At 38.1% G+C, this 19,992-nt stretch overlaps 6 protein-coding genes across 6 annotated transcripts; 3 read left to right on the top strand and 3 right to left on the bottom strand. All coding sequences in view use genetic code 12, as the record gives it.

Annotated features, from left to right (window-relative positions):
• Positions 1-246: 246 nt before the first annotated feature.
• On the bottom strand, positions 247-3,405 carry CORT_0B05630 (Fhl1 transcription factor; the record flags this gene model as incomplete). The annotated part of the gene is made up of 1 exon (XM_003867660.1): positions 247-3,405. One exon carries the CDS (start codon positions 3,403-3,405, stop codon positions 247-249), a length of 3,159 nt encoding a protein of 1,052 aa, XP_003867708.1.
• A 1,766-nt stretch (positions 3,406-5,171) lies between these two features.
• CORT_0B05640 (hypothetical protein) lies at positions 5,172-5,800 on the top strand (the record flags this gene model as incomplete). Its single annotated transcript, XM_003867661.1, has 2 exons — positions 5,172-5,174; positions 5,255-5,800. The coding sequence occupies 2 exons, from the start codon at positions 5,172-5,174 to the stop codon at positions 5,798-5,800; spliced, it is 549 nt and encodes a 182-aa protein (XP_003867709.1).
• Positions 5,801-6,731: 931 nt separating this feature from the next.
• CORT_0B05650 (Lte1 protein) lies at positions 6,732-10,982 on the top strand (the record flags this gene model as incomplete). The annotated part of the gene is made up of 1 exon (XM_003867662.1): positions 6,732-10,982. The coding sequence occupies one exon, from the start codon at positions 6,732-6,734 to the stop codon at positions 10,980-10,982; it is 4,251 nt and encodes a 1,416-aa protein (XP_003867710.1).
• Positions 10,983-11,131: 149 nt separating this feature from the next.
• On the bottom strand, positions 11,132-13,117 carry CORT_0B05660 (Amo2 protein; the record flags this gene model as incomplete). The annotated part of the gene is made up of 1 exon (XM_003867663.1): positions 11,132-13,117. The coding sequence occupies one exon, from the start codon at positions 13,115-13,117 to the stop codon at positions 11,132-11,134; it is 1,986 nt and encodes a 661-aa protein (XP_003867711.1).
• A 2,031-nt stretch (positions 13,118-15,148) lies between these two features.
• On the top strand, positions 15,149-15,694 carry CORT_0B05670 (Pex22 peroxin; the record flags this gene model as incomplete). The annotated part of the gene is made up of 1 exon (XM_003867664.1): positions 15,149-15,694. The coding sequence occupies one exon, from the start codon at positions 15,149-15,151 to the stop codon at positions 15,692-15,694; it is 546 nt and encodes a 181-aa protein (XP_003867712.1).
• A 607-nt stretch (positions 15,695-16,301) lies between these two features.
• Positions 16,302-17,168, bottom strand: CORT_0B05680 (Frp3 ammonium transporter; the record flags this gene model as incomplete). Its single annotated transcript, XM_003867665.1, has 1 exon — positions 16,302-17,168. The coding sequence occupies one exon, from the start codon at positions 17,166-17,168 to the stop codon at positions 16,302-16,304; it is 867 nt and encodes a 288-aa protein (XP_003867713.1).
• Positions 17,169-19,992: the final 2,824 nt, after the last annotated feature.

Below are 19,992 nucleotides of genomic sequence, written 5' to 3' on the forward strand. Positions count from 1 at the left end.
CCACTTGATTACTTTGTTTTTTAGTGTTCGTTCGTGTGTCGCAAAAAAATGCCTCTGGGATTACACGTGACTTTTCACAGTTCCAACAATACCAACAACAACGGAGGTTGTCTCCCAAGTGCATTGAGTCAGCAGGTCGTGGCTGTTTGTATATAGATAAAGATCTATTCAACCTACGACTGGTAACTTTTGTATAAAACTATTGTTACATAAGTACATAAACCTTTACCCCGCTTTCAACAAACATTACTGAGTCTTTGCAGCCTTCGTCGGCTGGCCGCTATCGTAATTATCAGCATCCGTCTCTCTTTTGACTCCAGAATGAAAAGACGGTTTATTTGATAAGAATGTTGGAGGTCGAGAAAGACTGTTTCCTACCCCCGGTGGTTTACCGTAAGCTTGAGGTCTAGCATAAGATCCAGGTCTACCCAAATTGGGAGGCTTTCCAAACAGTGGTCGTGATAATGGTGGGTCGGGAGTTGATTTCACTGGTCGACGAGGAGAAGGCAGGGTCTCCGTTTTTGGCCCTGCCACCGCTTTAGGGGGCGAGTTTGTATTCTGCAAGGGAGTCGTGTGTGAAGGTGTATTCGCATTTTGACCCAGAGAACTTTCTGGAGACGAGTGCCGCAATAAGTTGTTGGATTCAAAGATAGGTGAGCTCTGGGGTCGTGCCCCTGTAATAGGATGGTTAATTGACTGGCTCTGATTTCCAGGAGCAGTATGGTAAGTCTGTTGGCCCAGTGATGAAGGAGCTGGCACAGGACTGCTTCTAGAGGGTGTACTTCTAGCAGATGCTAGACCACCTTCGTGCTCCTTGATAGACTTTGTCAAAGCAATGTCTAAAATTTTACTCACCTGTTGTGGGGCTTTTTCAACCAAAAAATTCAACGCGTTGTCACCACACCCTGCCTTAGCTCCGATATTGTTCACTTGGGCTATTGTTGTTGCTAACGCTTTCGTGATAAGCTGAGTGGCGGCCACTTTATCATAAGATACATTACGTGACTTGTACAATTTGAACAATTCAGCTCTCAAATAGTCCAAGGACTTTTGTGTTTTAGCATCATTTATCGATGCAGAGGGCTGAGGAGTAGCGACCGGCAGTTGGGGAAAAGCTTTGACCTGCCCACTGTTTGATTGCACGCCATGATCATATTGAACTGGAGGAACGGGTCTGGAAACTGGTGGCTGCGTATTTCTATTTGTGTACAATTTATTGTTGAGTTCATATTGCCCTATTCTTTGGTTCTGGCGTATTTCCTGCTGCCTGAGAATTTCAGCTTTCATCAACTCATCCATGTATTCCTTGTGCTTGGATTTAACGGAATCCCTCTCGCTCTTGTACGGCTCGTCCATAGTGTAAAGCCATTCGTAGCCTCTCTTGACAACACGTTTGAAAATTTTGGTGTTTTTTATGCAATGAGCGACGGAAGCCTGCCAACCTTCCTGACAGTATTTGAAGTAAGGATATACTTCCTTGATCGCTTCGATGGTTTCATTTATGGTTAGTCCATTGCTAGCAGCTCCCGTGCTCAATACATTACTAGCCATTGAAGTGAATGTCAAATTTGGCTTCGACCTGTATTGCTCAGGTATTTCTTCAATAGAATAGACCCTTTTGGGAGTTTTTCGAGGTATTATTTTCTTCCCCTTTGGTTTAGGGAATTGAGATTGTTGCTCTAGAGTCTTTGGATAATAGTAGGATGCACGATGTAAATGATCTTCCACAGCAATGGCACGCGGTGGAGGTCGCGTTCGAATAGCTCCTGGTTCTGAAGTTATTAAGAATACAGGTGCTTCCAATTTTGGTAATATTGCTTGTGGCATGGCGGAGTTTGTCAAAAATGGCAAGGACTTGTCCAATGTACCAAACCTGTTGTAAAGCGTGGAAGATGAAGATGGCTGGATGGAGGCAGGCTTGCCCATAAGAGGGGTTGAACGCAAAGGTCCGGCATTTTTCACAAAAGACGACCTGCGCTGAGAAATATGATCCTTTTTCTGTTTTTTCGTTTCTTCCAAACTCTTTCGCAACTCGTCTTTTTCAATTATTAGACTTTCATTGCCACCTTGAGATGCCAACTCGGCAATTTCTCGATTGAGTTGATTTATGCTGGCATCAATTTCCAAAATTTCTTTCTCCATTTTTGCGTCTTGTTCTATTCCCTTGACCAAATCGAACTCGTCATCATCATCTGCAATGGCAGATTCGTTCATGCGAGCAAGACTGATCATGCCATCACCAAGCCCTAATTCACTATCTTCGTTTAATAGACTTTGAATTTGCGCATCAAGCAAATCTGATTCTTCCTCATTGATATTTTCAATAGAAGTAACTCCCAAATCTTTCAACAATTCATTTAGTTCGTCGTTGGCCGCAGCCGATTTCCTTCTTGCATTGGATAATTTCCTTATTCTCAAAAGAGAATCTCGTCTGCTCATTGATTTTTTACGTAACGACAATTTATTATCATGATGACTATCGGAATCAAGCAGCTTTTTGAGCGAGTCCTTTGCCATAGGGGGTTTGGAAAACAAATTAGACTTTAAATTAATGGCATCACTCGGATTAAATTGCTTGGGTCCGTTTTGTTGATCAAGGGTCTCATTCGGGGGTGCAGGTAGGACAAATCTAAATGATATATCACCAATTTGAATTTTGACCCCATCTATGAGAGGTATCGTAACACCCTTTTCAACAAATGTTTCATCTACGAACGCCCCATTTTTTCCCAACACCGATATCTCAAACCTTTGAGTTCCAAAGTTGTAAAAGATCTTGGCGTGTCTTCTCGAAATTGCTTTCCTTTCTGACAAGTGCACATCCACATCTTGTTGTATAAATTCGTCATTCGATTTTCTACCTAATACGACCTGCAAGGTCTGAACATAAAACACATTATTTTCAAAGTCTAGCCTAGCGTACGCAGAGACTCGTGAATTTGAAACCAGCTCTTCAGCATCTTGCTCTTGATGCGTAATCACTCGTTTTAATTTTTCTGTTGTATGCCGGGATTTGTTTGCACTATTGTCCTGTATTAGGTCCTGTTTCAATGGTCCTATTTCTCCGCTCTTTGGGCTCGTTAGTGGTTTCAAATTTGGGGTCTGGGAACCACTCACGGTTTTTGAGCTCCCAATATACAGCTCCTTGATGTCCATGTTCAAATCTTGTGGTTCACTTTTAGAGTGCCCCTCGAGTTTATCTTGTTGTGGTTGAGAAGTTGTGAGTAACATATTTAGCTCCTCATCGAGTATCAATCCTGCATCTACTTCCGGCCTTGGTGATTTTTGAGATTCAATATGATTTTGGTTCGGTAGTGGTTGATCAGAGCTCAGGATATGTGTCAACTGTAGCTGATTCTCGGACGGTGCTATATTGGAGGATTTTAGATCCTGTATACCACTCATCTCAATTTTTATTGACCTGGTCCTTTATACGTTTGCTTTGATTGACGAATATCTGATATTAAATAATTTAATCTTTTCTGAGAACGTATTTATCAATCAGATAATCTTTGACTGATACGCCTTTGGTGCAATCTTGACGAGATGAGCTTGTTATGGCTTCGCTATTCTGAAATTTTCGTACTTGTAATTTGATTTTCTCGTTTAAGCGTTGGCTGATTGCATCACAAAGGAAACTAAAAAAGAAAATATGGAAACGTTAGCTGCAAAATAGCCACAAATAGAGCACGCCGTCACACACAATCAGTACCAAAAAGACGTATTTTCTAATGATTCTATACTTTAAAAATTTTGTGCTTTCTATGTTCAAGCTCTGTCTAGTTCAAGGTCACTTTCCTCAACACAAACAGATGCTCCAAGAAATAACTTTGTATGTTAAAGATTCCGGCCACACAGATATAATTACTACCTATGACAGCTTGCTAAAAGTTTATGGTGTTAACTTAGGTGGATAACTTGTAACTAAGCCTTAGATTTCACCCTCATTTTTTGAATAAGTAAAGGAGGTGTGTGGTGAGCTTCGTGTTGATGAATATTAACTATGCTCAACCCTTCAGATCAAGGCCAAGTCGTTCTTAAATTATCACTGGGACACATTCTACACGGAAGCCGATATTATAAAAATTGCCGGTTTGGGATTAAACTTGACATATAAAGTGATATATATCTATAGAACAAGTATGGAAATTTGACTAATGTCCACAGCATTCAAGTTGTAAACGAACCAATGGGATGGTTATTAAACAAAACCAATGTTTTGGACTTTTACCGGTTTGCAATAGATTCCTTCAAAGAAAAACATCTTACAACAAAATTAGTTTTACACGATGTATTTTACAGCATGGAATCTTGGTCCAACTTTCAAGGCGGCTTTGTCTTAGACCACCATCTATACGAGTGTTTCATTGGTTGGCAGATCAAATACAATTTTACAAAGCACCTAGAGAATGTCAAGAAACAAGGTAGGAGGTTGAACAACACACTGGCCATCCTAGCTTTGTTGGGGAATTTGCTGGAGCCCTTGATTATTGTACAAGATTTCTGAATGGCGTCGACAGAGGCTCTAGATGGGAGTGGACGTATCTATCTGACCACAAAGGGTGCTGTGATGGAAAAGTTGACCCTGCAAATGTCACCAATAAGGACGAGTTACAGTTATTTTTGGAACAGCAGTTTTATGAATTTGAAGAGAATGGCCTAGGATGGATTTTCTGGTGCTGGAAAACGGAAAGGTCTCTAGTTTGGGATATTCAGAGGTTGGCTGAAAATAATGCTACCACCAAGTAGTAAAGCAAAAAATGAGAAAAGTCGACCAAGGCTAGTATTTAAGAAAAGCTTGGTCATCTCTATGAATCAACCAGCTACCAACTTTACAATGATGGAAGCAAAATCCTCTGCCTTAAATTTGCCGTCTCAGTTGATCTCATGGTTGGCGATTTTGCAAACATATTGGCATTAAAGTTGACAAACAATTGGACCTATACAAAGATGTATTTTCGAGTTTAATGACACCATAAAAAAAGTTTCTTTGAGAATAGTACTACAAAGATTGATTTTTACATTCTCTACCATTCAATATTCGTGGCAAGGATAATTGCTGCCATTTTTGGTTGCAAAAGATCACCGAGAATTTAGTGAAGCAAAAGAGAAAAGAAAAAAATTATCCGACTTCATCTCATCAACATATAATCATCTTGTCAACTAGAACAATGGTATGTGAGTTATATAAGTACCTTAACAAGCACACGCTTTGAAGGTCAATACAAGATTCCATTACTAACAACAGCAATAGGTTAAAATAAAAAAGAAATCATCATTAAGAGATAAATCACAACGCAAGTCCCAACTTGCCAGTAAGATATTAGAATTCAAAGAATCGCAACAATCAGGCGAATCAGACTATCATGAAAACCCATTGCTCAAGATAGCCAGAACTACAAAGAAACAGAAACAACAGGAGAAAAGTGACAAATTCATCAACAAATTGGTAAACAAAGTCACATTCAACACTAGTGGAAGCATAAGTAAGTCTTCATTGCGTAGACAAAAGAGAAAAGAGAAAGAGCAATTGAAACCTAAAATGGATGAATTATTGCTGAGTTTACCTGTTGGGGAAGACATAAAACCTAAACTGACTAAATTGGTGAAAGCTTCGACCAATGAGTTTGTTGACCTTAAAAAGAGTAACTCCAATAGACCCAATCCTACAAAAACAACTGGTCACAAGAAAATCATGATAGAGGAACACAAGAATTTTGGTAATGTGTTGAAAAATCCTGAATTTAGAAAATCTCCATTTGATGCTTTGAAGAATGCGATTAAGCAGAATATGAGCTAGAGAGTGGCAATAGCATCACAAATAGAGGGTTTTTTGCACAGTACCGATGTGGTTGACGAGGTCTTGCTGATTTGTGGCAAGAAATTTACGGAAAGGAAGGTACAATCCAAATCTGGTATGGTGTGTTACTCGAATTACACTACGTGGTGGATCAGACAACGGTAACCACCAGTCCCCGAATGGACGATAAATCCACCAATATTGCATAACCTGGTTGAAAGCTCATGAAGGACACTTACGTTCGTAACATTCAAAGTGCGTCACTGACCCCAGCTGAATAGGTTACTCACACGAGCTTACACTTGCTTTCGTTCTTGCCTTACAAACAATGTATAGGATCCTGGTACGTAGCGTAATCCAGAGGCTACTACAAATATACAACATAGACTATCTAACAACAATGTAGCCTTGTAAAGACGCATAGAGAGCAATTCAAGCGACGCGATCTCGACCTAGGATCAATCACGACAACAGTTGACAATTTGAAATGGGTGACGAATAATCGTCTAAAGTAAATCTACTCATCCTCTTTGTCTTGCTGTTATCATTCTATAAAAATGTAACAAAAATAAAAAATATGTCGCGCTCAAAGAAAATGAAAAATGTAAACAAAAGAAGAAAAAGAAGAACAACTAACAACAATGTGACAGAAACAAAGGAAAAGCAAAAAATATAAAGTTTAGTTTATACGAAACCAAAACAAATACAAACAAGTAGAGAGAGAACGAGAGAGGCAACACTCAACATTCCTAACCACACTTTGTGATTACACACTTTTAGTCAATTAACATTGTCGAAGAAAAAAAAACAGAAAAGGTATACAAACCATAAATTGAAGCATTACCAAAAAATAAGGGAACAACGGGGAAGACTTCAATTCTCATTCACTTCGTTTCACATTCAACCTAAAGAAACTGCCACCATCAACAAGATGGAACATCGGGCTTCAGTATCAGTTCAATTGGAAGAGCAGTGGGTGGACACTAGCAATCAATCGATTAAACGAGTTGAAGAGCAGCTCGGACAGACGTTCAACATGGGATCGACAGAATCACGAGCGGAAGACATAAACAATTCAAATGAGGCTGACAGACCCAAACAAAGTCCAGCTTCCCAGCAAAAACTACCTGAACCCGATGTTGAAAGTTTAGATCCAGAAGCAAATTATATTTCAAAATCATTATCCGATACGGGTATCTATCAACAACATATTAAACCTGACTACCAATACAATAAACACAACGAGTCCATATTTGATGATGAAAAGTTGTTTCCTTGTTTGCCACCCGACAATTCTGAGACAAATTTAGTCAAATATGACGAGCAAAATCCTGAGCTTATAAACCATGCCACCCTCCAAGCATTGATTGTTCAAATGACATCGCCCGAGGTTATTGATTACAATCTTATAAGTGACTTTTTCCTCACTTATAGGATCTTTTCCAATAGCGTTGACATAATGAATCTATTAACAACGAGGTTAATTTGGTCACTACAATATATCAATTCCGGCACTGAACCGAATATCAAGATTGGAAAACTAGTCTTACTTCGAACGTTTGTGGTATTGCGGCATTGGATCATCAATTATTTTGTTGACGACTTTGATAACAGCCACCAACTATGTGACCAATTTTCTCTGACAATAAACGGTATAGTAATGGAGTCTAATTTGGTTTGCAGGGACAATTTCAAAGCTTCAGGAGACTACGTTTATGTGACAAAAATCCTTGGTGAATTAAAGGTGCATTGGCTAACTTTATTGAATAAGTTTTGGCTCCTTGGACTAGATGTGAATAACCTTATGGCGGAGAATTCTTTATCAATGTACACAATACCTTTGACCAATGAACTCAAACGCTCCAAAAGACTTTCGAAGTCAAATACGGAGATGTCGATACACACAAATCCTTCATATCGTCGGTCAGCCATGCTTTCATTGTACGATCAGAGAACACATCATAAAATGCTAATATTTGATGACGATTCTACTCAAGAAGAGAATCCACAATTTTCCATAAATAACCTTTTACTACACCATCAATCATCTCGTTTGTCGATAAACAACAAAATTCATGAGATGCAAAAACAAAAGAGATTGATCAAATCGCCCATTTTTAGTTCTTCATTTGAAAATTCAGCAAAATCCTCCCCCTTCATCGCACCCGACTTGCTGCATACTCCACGTACTCCTACAAATCATTCACCAAAAAACAAGCGAATTTTGGCCCAAACTACCAAGCACAATCGAATGGAAATCAAGGACTCATCTCTAGATTTGAGAAAAACAAAGGCTGCAAATTTAAATGTGACACCTACCAAAAAGGGGAAAACTAAGGCAGGTCCCTACAATGAAATTGGATTCTCGACAAATGGTAATGTTAAACTCCCGACATCAAAAGTTGCTACAATTATTCCACCTACACCAGTCAAGAAAATGGACTGCAAGATTGTCAAGGAAAGCGTGTTTGGACCTCAACTGAATGAGACAAATTTAGCGCCTCCATTTTTTGATGGGGAACATCACGACGAGTTTTCAAGAAAGAAGTCGATCAAGAAGTTGATGGATGGATGGAAGAGGTCACTTTCGGCCCATTCACGCAACTCCGATGCAGAACTCAAGAGTGTTCTGATACCGCAAAAGGACCATTCAGTGTCCAATGCTTCCAAGAATAATTTAGAGCATTTTCTAAACAGTGCTATGCATGTGGCGGATGAGACGAATATTGGAAGTCGAGTCGATATATTGAGTGCAAGAATCGTTGACGAGTTAGAGTACTTGATACAATACTACACCAGTTATTCAAACAATAGTACAATTCATGAAGTTGATGGTTGTTTTATTGATGAAGATGGCGATAGATTTGTGGATGTTCCAGAGGAGGCTACGAACAGCAATCAAGAAGTCAACTTGCAATCTATCGAAGTTTCAAATGATAACGAAGACGATGTTGATATCAATGATCTATCCGAATTGAACATTATCAAGATTGATAACCTTATAAATGAAAAAGAAGATGGGCCAGTTCAAACTATCAAAGTACAAAGGAATATATCTGAAAATATACTTGACGAATTGAATATATCCGGAGAGTCATTTCAAAAGGCTGCTAGCATAAACTGGAACGATGATGATGCTGTCGACTTAGATGCATCTGCGGAAAGGGAAACTCTTTTACTGCAGGAGCAATATGATGAATTTCGTGGTCCTAATGAATCAAAAGGAAAAGATGATCAAGAGTATGACGCACCCAACTTTAATTTCCCTCAATCTACCCAATCCTTTGAAACGTCTACTATATCCACTCCTAGCAATATTACACTGTATGATGCTGAAGTAGCTGAATTGGGTATAGCCATGAGTCCGCCACCCGATAAACCAAAGAGAGTGAGCTACATTGAGGGTGCACATTCCAGCCTTGTTTATAACAAAAGAATCTCCAGAATATCACGAAATTCCACTGGATCTGGAATCAGGAGAGAGTCACTAGCTTCTTACCTCAGCTATGATTCTGCTTTTTCAATCACTAACGATAGCAATTCATGCAAGCCGAATATCATGAACACTGGTCTTAGAAAGAAAACTGGATTCAACAATCTCAGGGGTGAGGTTGAAGAAGAGGATGGATTGGGCCCTTCCATCAACTTACGGTCGTCACAAATGTCTCGCCAAACATCAAAAAGTTCAAAAAAAAGTGTGAGGTTTAGTGTTTTGTGCGCACTTACTGAATTACCATTTAATGAAGTTGATAGTATTTCAGACGAGAACCAACAGTTGCGTTATTCTTCGGCAGATTTGGCGAATAGTTCCATATTTTCTGTTGCTATAAAGAACCGACGAGAATCAAATAGAGCAGAATATGCACAAAATACAGCAGTGACGGGTTCATCAGGCAATTCAATCGTAATACCAGGAATAAGTTCCTATGCATTGAAGGAGTTGGCTGCTATTCCAGATGAGTCAATGAGGTCGACTGAAGATCCTGTTGAATATGCATTTAACAAGTTGGAAGGGAAAACTGCACCGGCTTTCACCCCAAAAAGGAAAGATGACGATGATGCTAGTGATTTCCAAGTGGAGGATACGGAAGCTATACTTAGGCAGATAAATGATGCCAATTCTGAAGATGCCATTGACTCGACTTTCGATACCACCAATGTAGCTCCTTTGACACCGATTAGAAAGCATGCCACAATCAAGACTGTTAGTTCTGGTCACCATTCAACATCAACTCCAGAAAAAGCCACAAATATGGAGGTGTTTGATTTTCAACAACCAGCCAAGATAAATGACCCTGAAGTCACGGAACATCCGTCACCAAAGATAATCCTCGACAATTACTCCCCCTCAAGTGATCTCTTGTCGGTCAGGAACATCATGGATAATAATGCACACATTTCATTTGTCTTATCTTTTGATTCAAAGTCTTTGGCAGATCACTTTACCGTCATTGAGAAGGATATGTTGCAAGAAGTGGATTGGAAGGATTTGATTGAACTAAAATGGAACAAGAAGTTGACACCAGTGAATAGTTGGTTAGAGATAATAGTCAATGATGACTATTACATCAAAAACAAAGGAGTCAACTTGGTCATTGCAAGATTTAATCTCATGGTTAATTGGATCATATCGGAAATTCTCCTCACTCAAAGCCAAACTGAACGTATTCATATAATTTCCCGATTCATCCATATTGCACAACATTGTTTGGCTTTGCAAAACTATGGGACTTTGATGCAGGTGATTTTGGCGTTGACATCGCAAAAAGTGCAAGGGTTCAAAAGCACATGGCGTAATTTACCACCAGGAGATATATTGACTTTGAAAACTCTAGAGGAGTTGGCGTCACCATTGAAGAATTTCTTGAATGTTAGATTGTCTATAAATCATGTCACACCATCAAAAGGTTGTATCCCTTTTGTTGGATTATACTTATCCGACTTGACTTTTAACGCCGAAAGACCTAGTTTTGTCAACAAGGATAGTACCAATGATGCTGATTTAATCAACTTTTCGAAATTTAGAACTTCAGTGCACATTGTCAAGTCGTTATCACAATGTATTGAATGGTCAAGCAATTACCAGATTGAAATACAGCCTGACTTGTTATCAAAGTGTTTGTATATCAAGTCGTTAGACGAGGAGGAGATGAATTATTGTATTCTGTATACATATGATTGAAACAAAAACATATTTAATTCGTAACGTAATATTACATTTAATAGATATTTAATATACACTTAATATGGAAGAATGCGTAGAAGATTTGATAGCCCAAAAAGCATTTTGATTTTATATAACTATATTCAATTATACCCTGCATTGCAACTCTATATCTTAGTCTTACAGCAAGCAGCTTCAGCTTCACCCTCCACCAAGATACTCTTGTTAAAAGAGTTGTTGGCTTGAGGAATATCCAATGCTGGGTTTCTATCAAAGAAGTTGAATGGTGCTAATTGAATATTGTGGGTTTCAACTGGCATAACTGGGAAATCTTCAACTCTTGGAATATGAGTGAATCCCATAGTGGCCCAAACAACACAATCTTCGTTTCTAACATTATCAACCCCATTGGCCCATACTCCAACACCAGTATCCTTTTGGGATTGATTAGTGAATTCACCAGCAGCATACAATTCATGGTCGCGATACTTGGTGACCCAAACTTGTTGAGTTGCATATGTAGCTCTTCTTGTGTTGAATGAATCTTTATCCGCCAACAACATTTGTCTAGCTGGCATATTGATTTTGTACCCAACAGGGGTTTTGGAAATTGGATTGATTACGTTCTCATTGATGATCTTGCAAGTTCTGTTTGTAAATGGAGATTGTTCAACATAACCAGCTTTTTCAACATAGTGACGGTCACTAACAAAACCAATACCAAATGGATTCAAATCCTTGTCCTTTAGCAATTTCTTGGTGTCATCATAAACAACAGTGTTTTTGTATCCATCAACAGCAGGGTCAATTCTGAATGATAAGATGTGTTGATGGTAAGCTGCCATACAGTTTGGAGCAACAATAGTACCCCAAGGAACCTTCACGTTTTCATCAATTGGCATGGTTGACAAGATACCAGTGGCTCTAGTTTCAATATCAATGGAACCATCTGATACAAACTTCAAGTTGATGATGTACTCATAGTTAGCAACAGTAGCAATAGTTTGAACAATAAATATTCTCTTTCTTGCAACAACAGCATTCAAAGTTCTATAGTTGACATGTTTGTACAACAAACCATCATCTTGTTCATGCATACAAACAGTATTTGGAATAGTAATTGGCTCACCGCTTGCATTGATACTGTGACCATCCATGTACTTGATAACTCCCAAACAATCACATCCCAAGTTCAATCTGTTACCATAAGCACCAAAACCACAATCTCCTAAATCAAAAGCTTGTTTTCTATGGTATGGCTTTCTTGGATCACCATATGGAACAGTCATTTCTGACAAAGAAATTCTGTAAAATACTTGTCTTCCTTTGAACCAACAGTCGTAAACAGCAAAACCTTCTCTACAGGTTGGAGCCACTCTGAATTCCCAACCTTGCCATTTGACCTTGCCATCCTTGACAGTGAAGGAAGGTCCTTCTGGTTGAGAAATCAATAATGGCTTGACATCTCTTGGAACAGTTTCTCCGTTCAAGTCTGGGTGGTATTCCCTACATGGAACCTCTTGCCATGGTTGAGTTGGGACTGTTGTTTCATCAAAACCGCCAGGTAAGAAATCCATTCTGATAAACTTTTTGGTAAAGCATTCGAAAACAGGAGAAAACTTTAATGGCAAGGAATAGTGATTGGATTCACTGTGACCGTTTCCTGCCAAAACATACATGAAGCATTGAATCAATTGTCTTTTCTCATTTGGATCATCCGTAGCATAAATCCATGGATCATTTCTAATGGTGTAACCTTTTGGCAACTTTAACTTAGCAATCTCAGCCAACACAGCTGGGTGATTGTTGCAATATTCTTCCATTTCCATCATATCATCTGGCAAGTTTGGACCAACGACACCTTTTGGTTGTTGCACTTTGGTAATGACATGACCGGCAGTAACATTAACCAAGGCTTTGTGGAAGTCAAATGTGTTGGTGTAATAGTAACAGTAGAAAATTCTTGGAATTCTTGGAAGTGGTAATCCTTCTCTTTCAGCAGTGATGTAATCAATCATCGACTTCTTTGGTGGATCGCATCTGTCAATTTGAACAAAGTGGACATTAGCGGACGCTGGATAAGCATCTTTGACTAACTTTGCAGCTAATCTAATTTCATAGTCCTTGGCTTGAGTAAATGGATGAAGTGACATTCTGGGGTCGTTATGTTTGTAGCAATTAAAGAAAGACTTTTGAGGATTTCAAATCGTTAATGGTAAGACATTTTGCTCGATTTATATAGTTATGAATGGTGCTGGGTGTATTATTGATAAAAGCCATAGTTGAAAAATTAGTTGTTACACAAAATCCATAGTTCTGACGAAAGCGATTTTGGTCAACTTTCTTAATATGGACAATGCGCTAACCAAACCAATAATAGTAATTACATACCTTCTTTTACGTTTGTAATGCACAAGAAAATAATCTTCAGATCGTTGTGGTTGGAGCTTATTGGGTCCCACTTTAATTAGCCTGTGAAAGTTAAAGTCCCGTCTCCGCTGATGATACCATTGTACTTCAAAAAGCTTGGTTGGGGTAACATTGAACTGAAGTCGTGCCAACTATGAGGATAACTCATTTGGAGACTGATTTATTGATCTGAGTCGCTTCTTGTGAGTCACTACCATGAGGTGGATATGTCCCTTTCATCGATTAAGCCTTGAAGTCGGTCTGGTAATCATGCGCGTTAGAGTACTACTTTAGGAAATACAAAGCGCAAAGTGAATTCCATTTAAAGTAATTGGGTACTTTTCAATTGCGCACATACCTCCAATTTGGCACATCGTTTGTAGAGGCTACGCTTTTTTCAGATAATGGAACCATGCGAACGCTTATCAGAGGTTGTTAGTGGGCATGCAACTCCGTCCAATTTATACCGCACGATAAGTATATTTTAATTATATGAAGGATGTAATGATATCGGCGGCTTAAGGAGGGGGAGATTAGTACACAATGACATTTATTGTAAATATCTTTGTATGACAACCTTCCGGTTAAACCAGACTTTGAAGCATGTTGTCTGCCCCACTTAATGGAAGCACATGTAACACGAAAAGAAGACAGTGGTCCTTGTTATATTAAAACATGTCATCAGACGAACCGAGTGCAATATCACCAGGTTATGCAGCATTTCCAAATACAACCGTAAGATTCTCGAGAAGGAGAACAGAGTGTTTTGGTATGACAAGTAGATTCGTAATATGTATCAAGATCTATTGCCATAGGGACTGGAACTTGTATGACAACCACTTAAGTTGCGCACTCCGACCTTTACAAATGCCTTAACGATCCATCAAAAGTCCTGCTTCATCTTAAGAAGTACAAACCCGATTCCATAAAATTGCAACCGAAATTGTCTACAATATTACTTTTGAGTGTAAAAGTCGAGATTTGAAAGAATAACTGACAAAAGACTTTTGAGTGTCATAACTCAAAGTCGTCTCAAAAACAAAGAGACACCAACAGTTTTGGTGAGTGACCTTTCAATAAAGTGTCAATATTTTATGTGGAGAAGAAACGGTAAACGGGGGTGAAAGCAAACAAAAATAAAGGAGGTTTCATCTCTCCGTTCCCCCTTTCCCTGTTAATCATACTTTAAAAATTTGTTGGGAAAATCTCTTGTTAAAAAGTCAAAATGATCACGTGACCAATATGCTACCAACTGGATGTTGAGATTCTGTTGTCGGGTGATCATATCAAATGATTTTGGAAAACCGTGAGTAATGGAAAGTGGCGAAGGCATTAAAATTTAACGTAGTGTTGGTCTAATTGTCTTATCCACAACACCATCTTTTAAGATACTTAATACATAAAGCTTATCCATTATCCACGTCGTATACATTGAGACTGCAAAATATAACTACACCATTTCCAAAGCTGAACAAACGTTCAAGAAAAAGAAATTCAAAAATCTCTCAACAAATTTTTGAGTAATAATCATTTTTTACACCTTGTTAGAAGAAAGTTTATATATAATATATAATACACCACCAAAGGGAATTTATATAACGAAACAGGTTTGGAATAGAGCTTTCTTTGCCAGCATAAAAGGGACTCATAGATTATAACAACATATATACAACATCTGCATTCTCATACATTGCCATTTTGTGCTAGACATACATAGTTGCATTTACTAGAACCTACACAAGGCATTTTACAAACACATTGATAAACAACCAACAATGATGAGCAGAAAAGCGCAAAGAAACCCTACATTATACTTGGCCGCTCTAATAGCAACTTCGGCAGTGGCAATATCTTACAAAGTTTATGATTCGTATATCAAGTCGTCTCAATCAACACCTACAAAAGATACAAATGACTCCACATCTTTAACACCAGCCACCAAATCATTTACTATATCGAAAAAGTATCTCAATAAATCAATTGCAATAACCCTTTCATCATCATTTCTATCGTCTCAGTTGCCGCTTAATGAAATCCTAACTACACAAGAAAACATGATTTTCATCATTCCACCAAATTTGAATGAAGATGATTTGAATTTGAAAATACCTCCAAATTTTAAGCTACTCAAATGTTCAAATGTACAGGGTTATTTACAAATATTGAAGAATTTGAAACCCGATTGTTTATTATTGTGCAGTGATGATTTAGGTATCAACTATACTAGTTTATCGCTGGATTTGCGTAATTTCATCAGAACGATAATCAATGTTGAGCAAGATCAGGATTTGATGTTACAGGTAAGACCAGTTTTCAACTGACCCAAGGAAGTTTGCAATATGAAGGATTGTTAGTTCCTACATTCTCACTTTATTTCACTGTTTACGCTCATAGTTCTTGTATAGGAATCGTCGTTATATAATACATCTAATGCACCAGATACGACTGTGTCTTTGGATCTCTGAAGGACTTAACCAGCGTCAATTTCCGTCAAGTCGATATTGCTGGTATAACTTTTTTTCCGTCTTTATCGCAAAATCCGTGAAGCGCAATTTCGATAGAACCGAAAATGATCGAACCCCGATTATGGACAGTAGTGACCTTCATTTAAAGTTCTGTGAAAACTTGTTTTGAGAGTAGAAGGATAGATGATACGGTCAATATGAATAGCTTTTGGTAGACGACTATGAGGGTAAATCTAACCATAGAAAACCTAAGTTGAAGAGTATTCATATATCCAACTCATCTACAACATTGCCCCTTCAAATAAATAAATAACTAAATTACTACCCCACTTACGATCATAAATAAATTAAAGAATGTATTAACAAAATTAGCGGATGGGCGTCATAAAATTAGACTAGAAGAGTCTTTGGTGCATTAATAGAATAGAATTAAAAGAATAGAGCTTCAACTCAAAAGTTTCGTTTAAGCTTGATTGGTCTTCTCTTTCTTTCCTCTCCAACGGTCTTCCAAATCTGGCAAAGGAAGTGCCTTGACAACAAGATAACTGTTCTGTGGATTGGCAATACCAGCATAAGCATTATACCAAGCAGCAAAAGCACTCAATAATCCAAAAACACCACCAGCTTTAGTGACACCAACCTTTCCTGCAATTTCACCAATTCCCAATAACAAGAATGTAATGGTCAAGAAAAAGAATATTGAAAAGAATGCCAATGTAGATTTGAGTGTCATAATCATCATAAAGAATGTGAAAATAGCCCAAGCAAGAAGGAAGAGACCAATAGCAAACGCAAGTTCTTGATCATGACCTTCATATGCAGCAACAATACCAAACGCTGGCACTTGAATTGAAGCCCAAGACATCCAGAATCCTCCATATGAACACAATGCAACACCACCAAAAGTGTTTCCCAAAACAAGTTCAAAGAACCCAGCAAGTAATTGAGCAGCTCCACCATAGAAATAAGCCAAACCAACAAGAATGTTTGGGATGTGAACACCTCTTGCGCCACAATTGATCAAACTAAGAACAAAAGTAGTCAAGGCAAATCCACTCAAACCCAATGGAGCTGGGTTTGCATACTCTGGTTTTTGTGGTGGGGCCAAACCTGGGTTCATCATACCACCGAAGGCTTGAGCCAAATCGGAACGCAAGTATCTCTCATTACCAAAGTAGATGTAATCACCATCGGATCGAACTTCACCCCAGTGTGGTCCATATACATCCTTGTTTGGATTGTGAGTTTGTGGTTCTTGGTGACCTTCACTGTAAGGAGTGATTTCGTCTTGGTTTCCTGCATTAGCAGCAGCTGGTTGTTCAGTAGACATTGTGTGTAATTGTTGTGAGTCGAGACTTTTGTAGAATCAATAAGCGATGTCAATAGCAAGTGAAGTAGCTTTTGATGTTAGATGAAAGTAATGTAGCTAAATGAAAGGTTGAATAACGATACCAAGAGGTCAGTATACAAAACACTTGGGGGGATATTAGATGTATTATATAATGAATTTAAGGAAACTGCACATCGTGTGATTTATTGATGTGATACTATTCTCCATATAAAAGAAGCATAAAAATAAACAGCAAAAATTTTTTAAAATTGAGTTGTACAAAAATAAAACAAGTTTTGTGATACTTTTGGTTCTATTGTTATTGTTCCATTGTGGTGGTAGTACTAAAAGAAACTAAGTTAAACTTCGTTGTGGTGGTGTTTTAACTACACAAAAAGTCCGCTATATATGATGTAACCGTCCAATAAGGTTTGCGAGGAAAGGAGAACTAAAGAAGCGAGGTTAAACTGATCATCATCTTTGGCCAGCAATTTGTTGTTTTTGGGCGCTTAGCTCCTACATAAAAGATGAGCACCCTATTTCGTTTCAATTGTAACTGTTACATTCGAATGCTAAAGTTACCTTACATATGCAAAACTCCAGAACTCTTTGTATTGTTCTTTTGTGATGAAATAGAGTACTACAACAGACATTTTTTTCTCTATGTTTTCGTTTTTGTGCATCACATGTGGTTGATCAAGGTGTGGTGGTTTGCCCGGTAGCTCTTTTAGACTTTTTCTTAATACTCATACCGAGTTTATGATGCCGACAGTTCCTACTACTGGCGAGTGGAAGCTTTCATTGATAATACAAAATTGAAAACTCCGAAAGATTATTTTTTCTTGACATCAGAAACCAATAAAGTTTGCTGTTTCTCCTTTGAGTATCTCCCAATGACTACTTGTACATCTCTGCAATTTGGCAGACCAATTGCCTACTAACCACAACCTTGATTTGAAAGTGTACTCTGTATAAGGCTTTCATGAGCATTACATGACTGATAAAACTTGTCATCTGTCGTATACCTTGTTTATATTTCCAAATAAAGTTTTACTAAGCTCTTTCAATTGTGGTGGTCTAATTTATGTGAAGTGGGTGGCCTTCAATGTTGTGACATCTTTTTATTTAGTGTGTTATTCACTCAACAAAAAATTATTACTCTTATTTTATTGATTTAATTATGTAAGGTATTATGTAATACATTTTATATACAGAATTGTTCACCGAAAAGCTGGACTAGTAGGGCAAAGACAGTGTTTGTGGCTTTGGTGTAGTTCGATTTCTGTATCACAAACGGTTGAGCCCCACACCTTGTACAAATTATTTGCATTTCAACTGAGCACTCAAGAAACCAGTTCTTACTCTAGGAAACAAAAGCCTAGAATCATACCCCAGAGTCGCGAGCGCATACTCTTGCCTCCCACTCGTCTTTCTTCTTATAAATCGTACCACCCCTTGTTATTCGTCTCACATAAACTTGCAAAACGAAAAACTGCGTAATTTAAAAGTGGTGCAGTTGTTTTGTGACTTCACTCTGCATTGTCAACTATTGTTCTACTTGGCATATAGAACGGTGAAAGATACATCATAGCTTCATGTGGAGTGGGCTGCTTCTCGATGCGGACTTTCTATTTTATTCCTACCGTCAAGATAGCTTGTGTATGGGACCCCGGAAGTATGAAATATTTGCTTGGGTGGGACAAAAATAACACAAAAACGTAAAAGTCCGAACAAACGTTTGGTAAAACCGACCCCACGAATCTGTGAAGTCGGTCTATGCCGGCAAAAAAAGAATGAATGCCTCGGCCAGAAGAAAAGATGAGTCTACACTTCAAACTAGAATATGCTCGGCGTTACTACGAACAAACAGCGTCCTCCTGTTTTGTTGTCCATGTACATAAAAGTAAGTTTCGAATGCAGGCCTTTGTTTATGCATAATGGTTAGATGTAAGGTGATTATTTGGCTTTAACTAAGTAGCCTTACCAAATCTAAATTTTCTAAAAGAAAAAAGAACATCAGACTTTTGCATTGCATAAACATGACCCTCTTTCTATATCTTTATTAGGCACATGGATAAACAATTGACGATGTCGGTATACAGTCACTGAATTAGCACTCTGGTTTAGCACCCTGATATAATGATGAATAACACGACAGTATTTCTTTAAGAATCGAGATATATATTCTTTTGAATAAAAGTTGTTGCACATAAACGACTTGTTTAATACGGCTCACGTACCTTAAAGTACATTGGAATAGGATCAAAAATGGAATTGAACATTCTTATTGAAGGGCCATTTTCATGGATACAACTTGCTAGGAACATGAAAACACCTTGATTATAGTTGGGCTCGTTTATATAATGACGTATTTAAGAACAGGCTTCAAACGATTAACTGTCGTAGATTAAATATTTATGCCAACTTATTATATAAGAGTTTGGATATCAAATCTAATCATTCAAATGCCGCTGTTTTCTTTCAAAGGATGTGATAGCAAAATTTGCTATCATATGGGGTATTCTTTCTCTATCCATAGAGTCTACTAACTTTGATCACGTGTAGAGGGGGAAATTGCAAAACGGCTTTTAGCTTTGGGAATTTTGCAACACATTTTTGGTGACTCATCTACTGACCTTAATGCAGCTACAGCCAGTTCAAATTTATTGGCCTGCATTTTTTTTAGCATACTATACTTAAGTATCCCCTTATACAATAGAAATGGCATTGTATTGCGTTATAAAAATCGTGTTTTGGCTCCTAACCGTGTGTGTGCTCATATAATTTGATTCCGCCAATACTTGTTCAACCTCTCTGCCTATAG

Source organism: Candida orthopsilosis (assembly GCF_000315875.1).
Source record: "Candida orthopsilosis Co 90-125, chromosome 2 draft sequence".
In the NCBI taxonomy this organism is placed as follows: Eukaryota; Fungi; Ascomycota; class Pichiomycetes; order Serinales; family Debaryomycetaceae; genus Lodderomyces; species Lodderomyces orthopsilosis.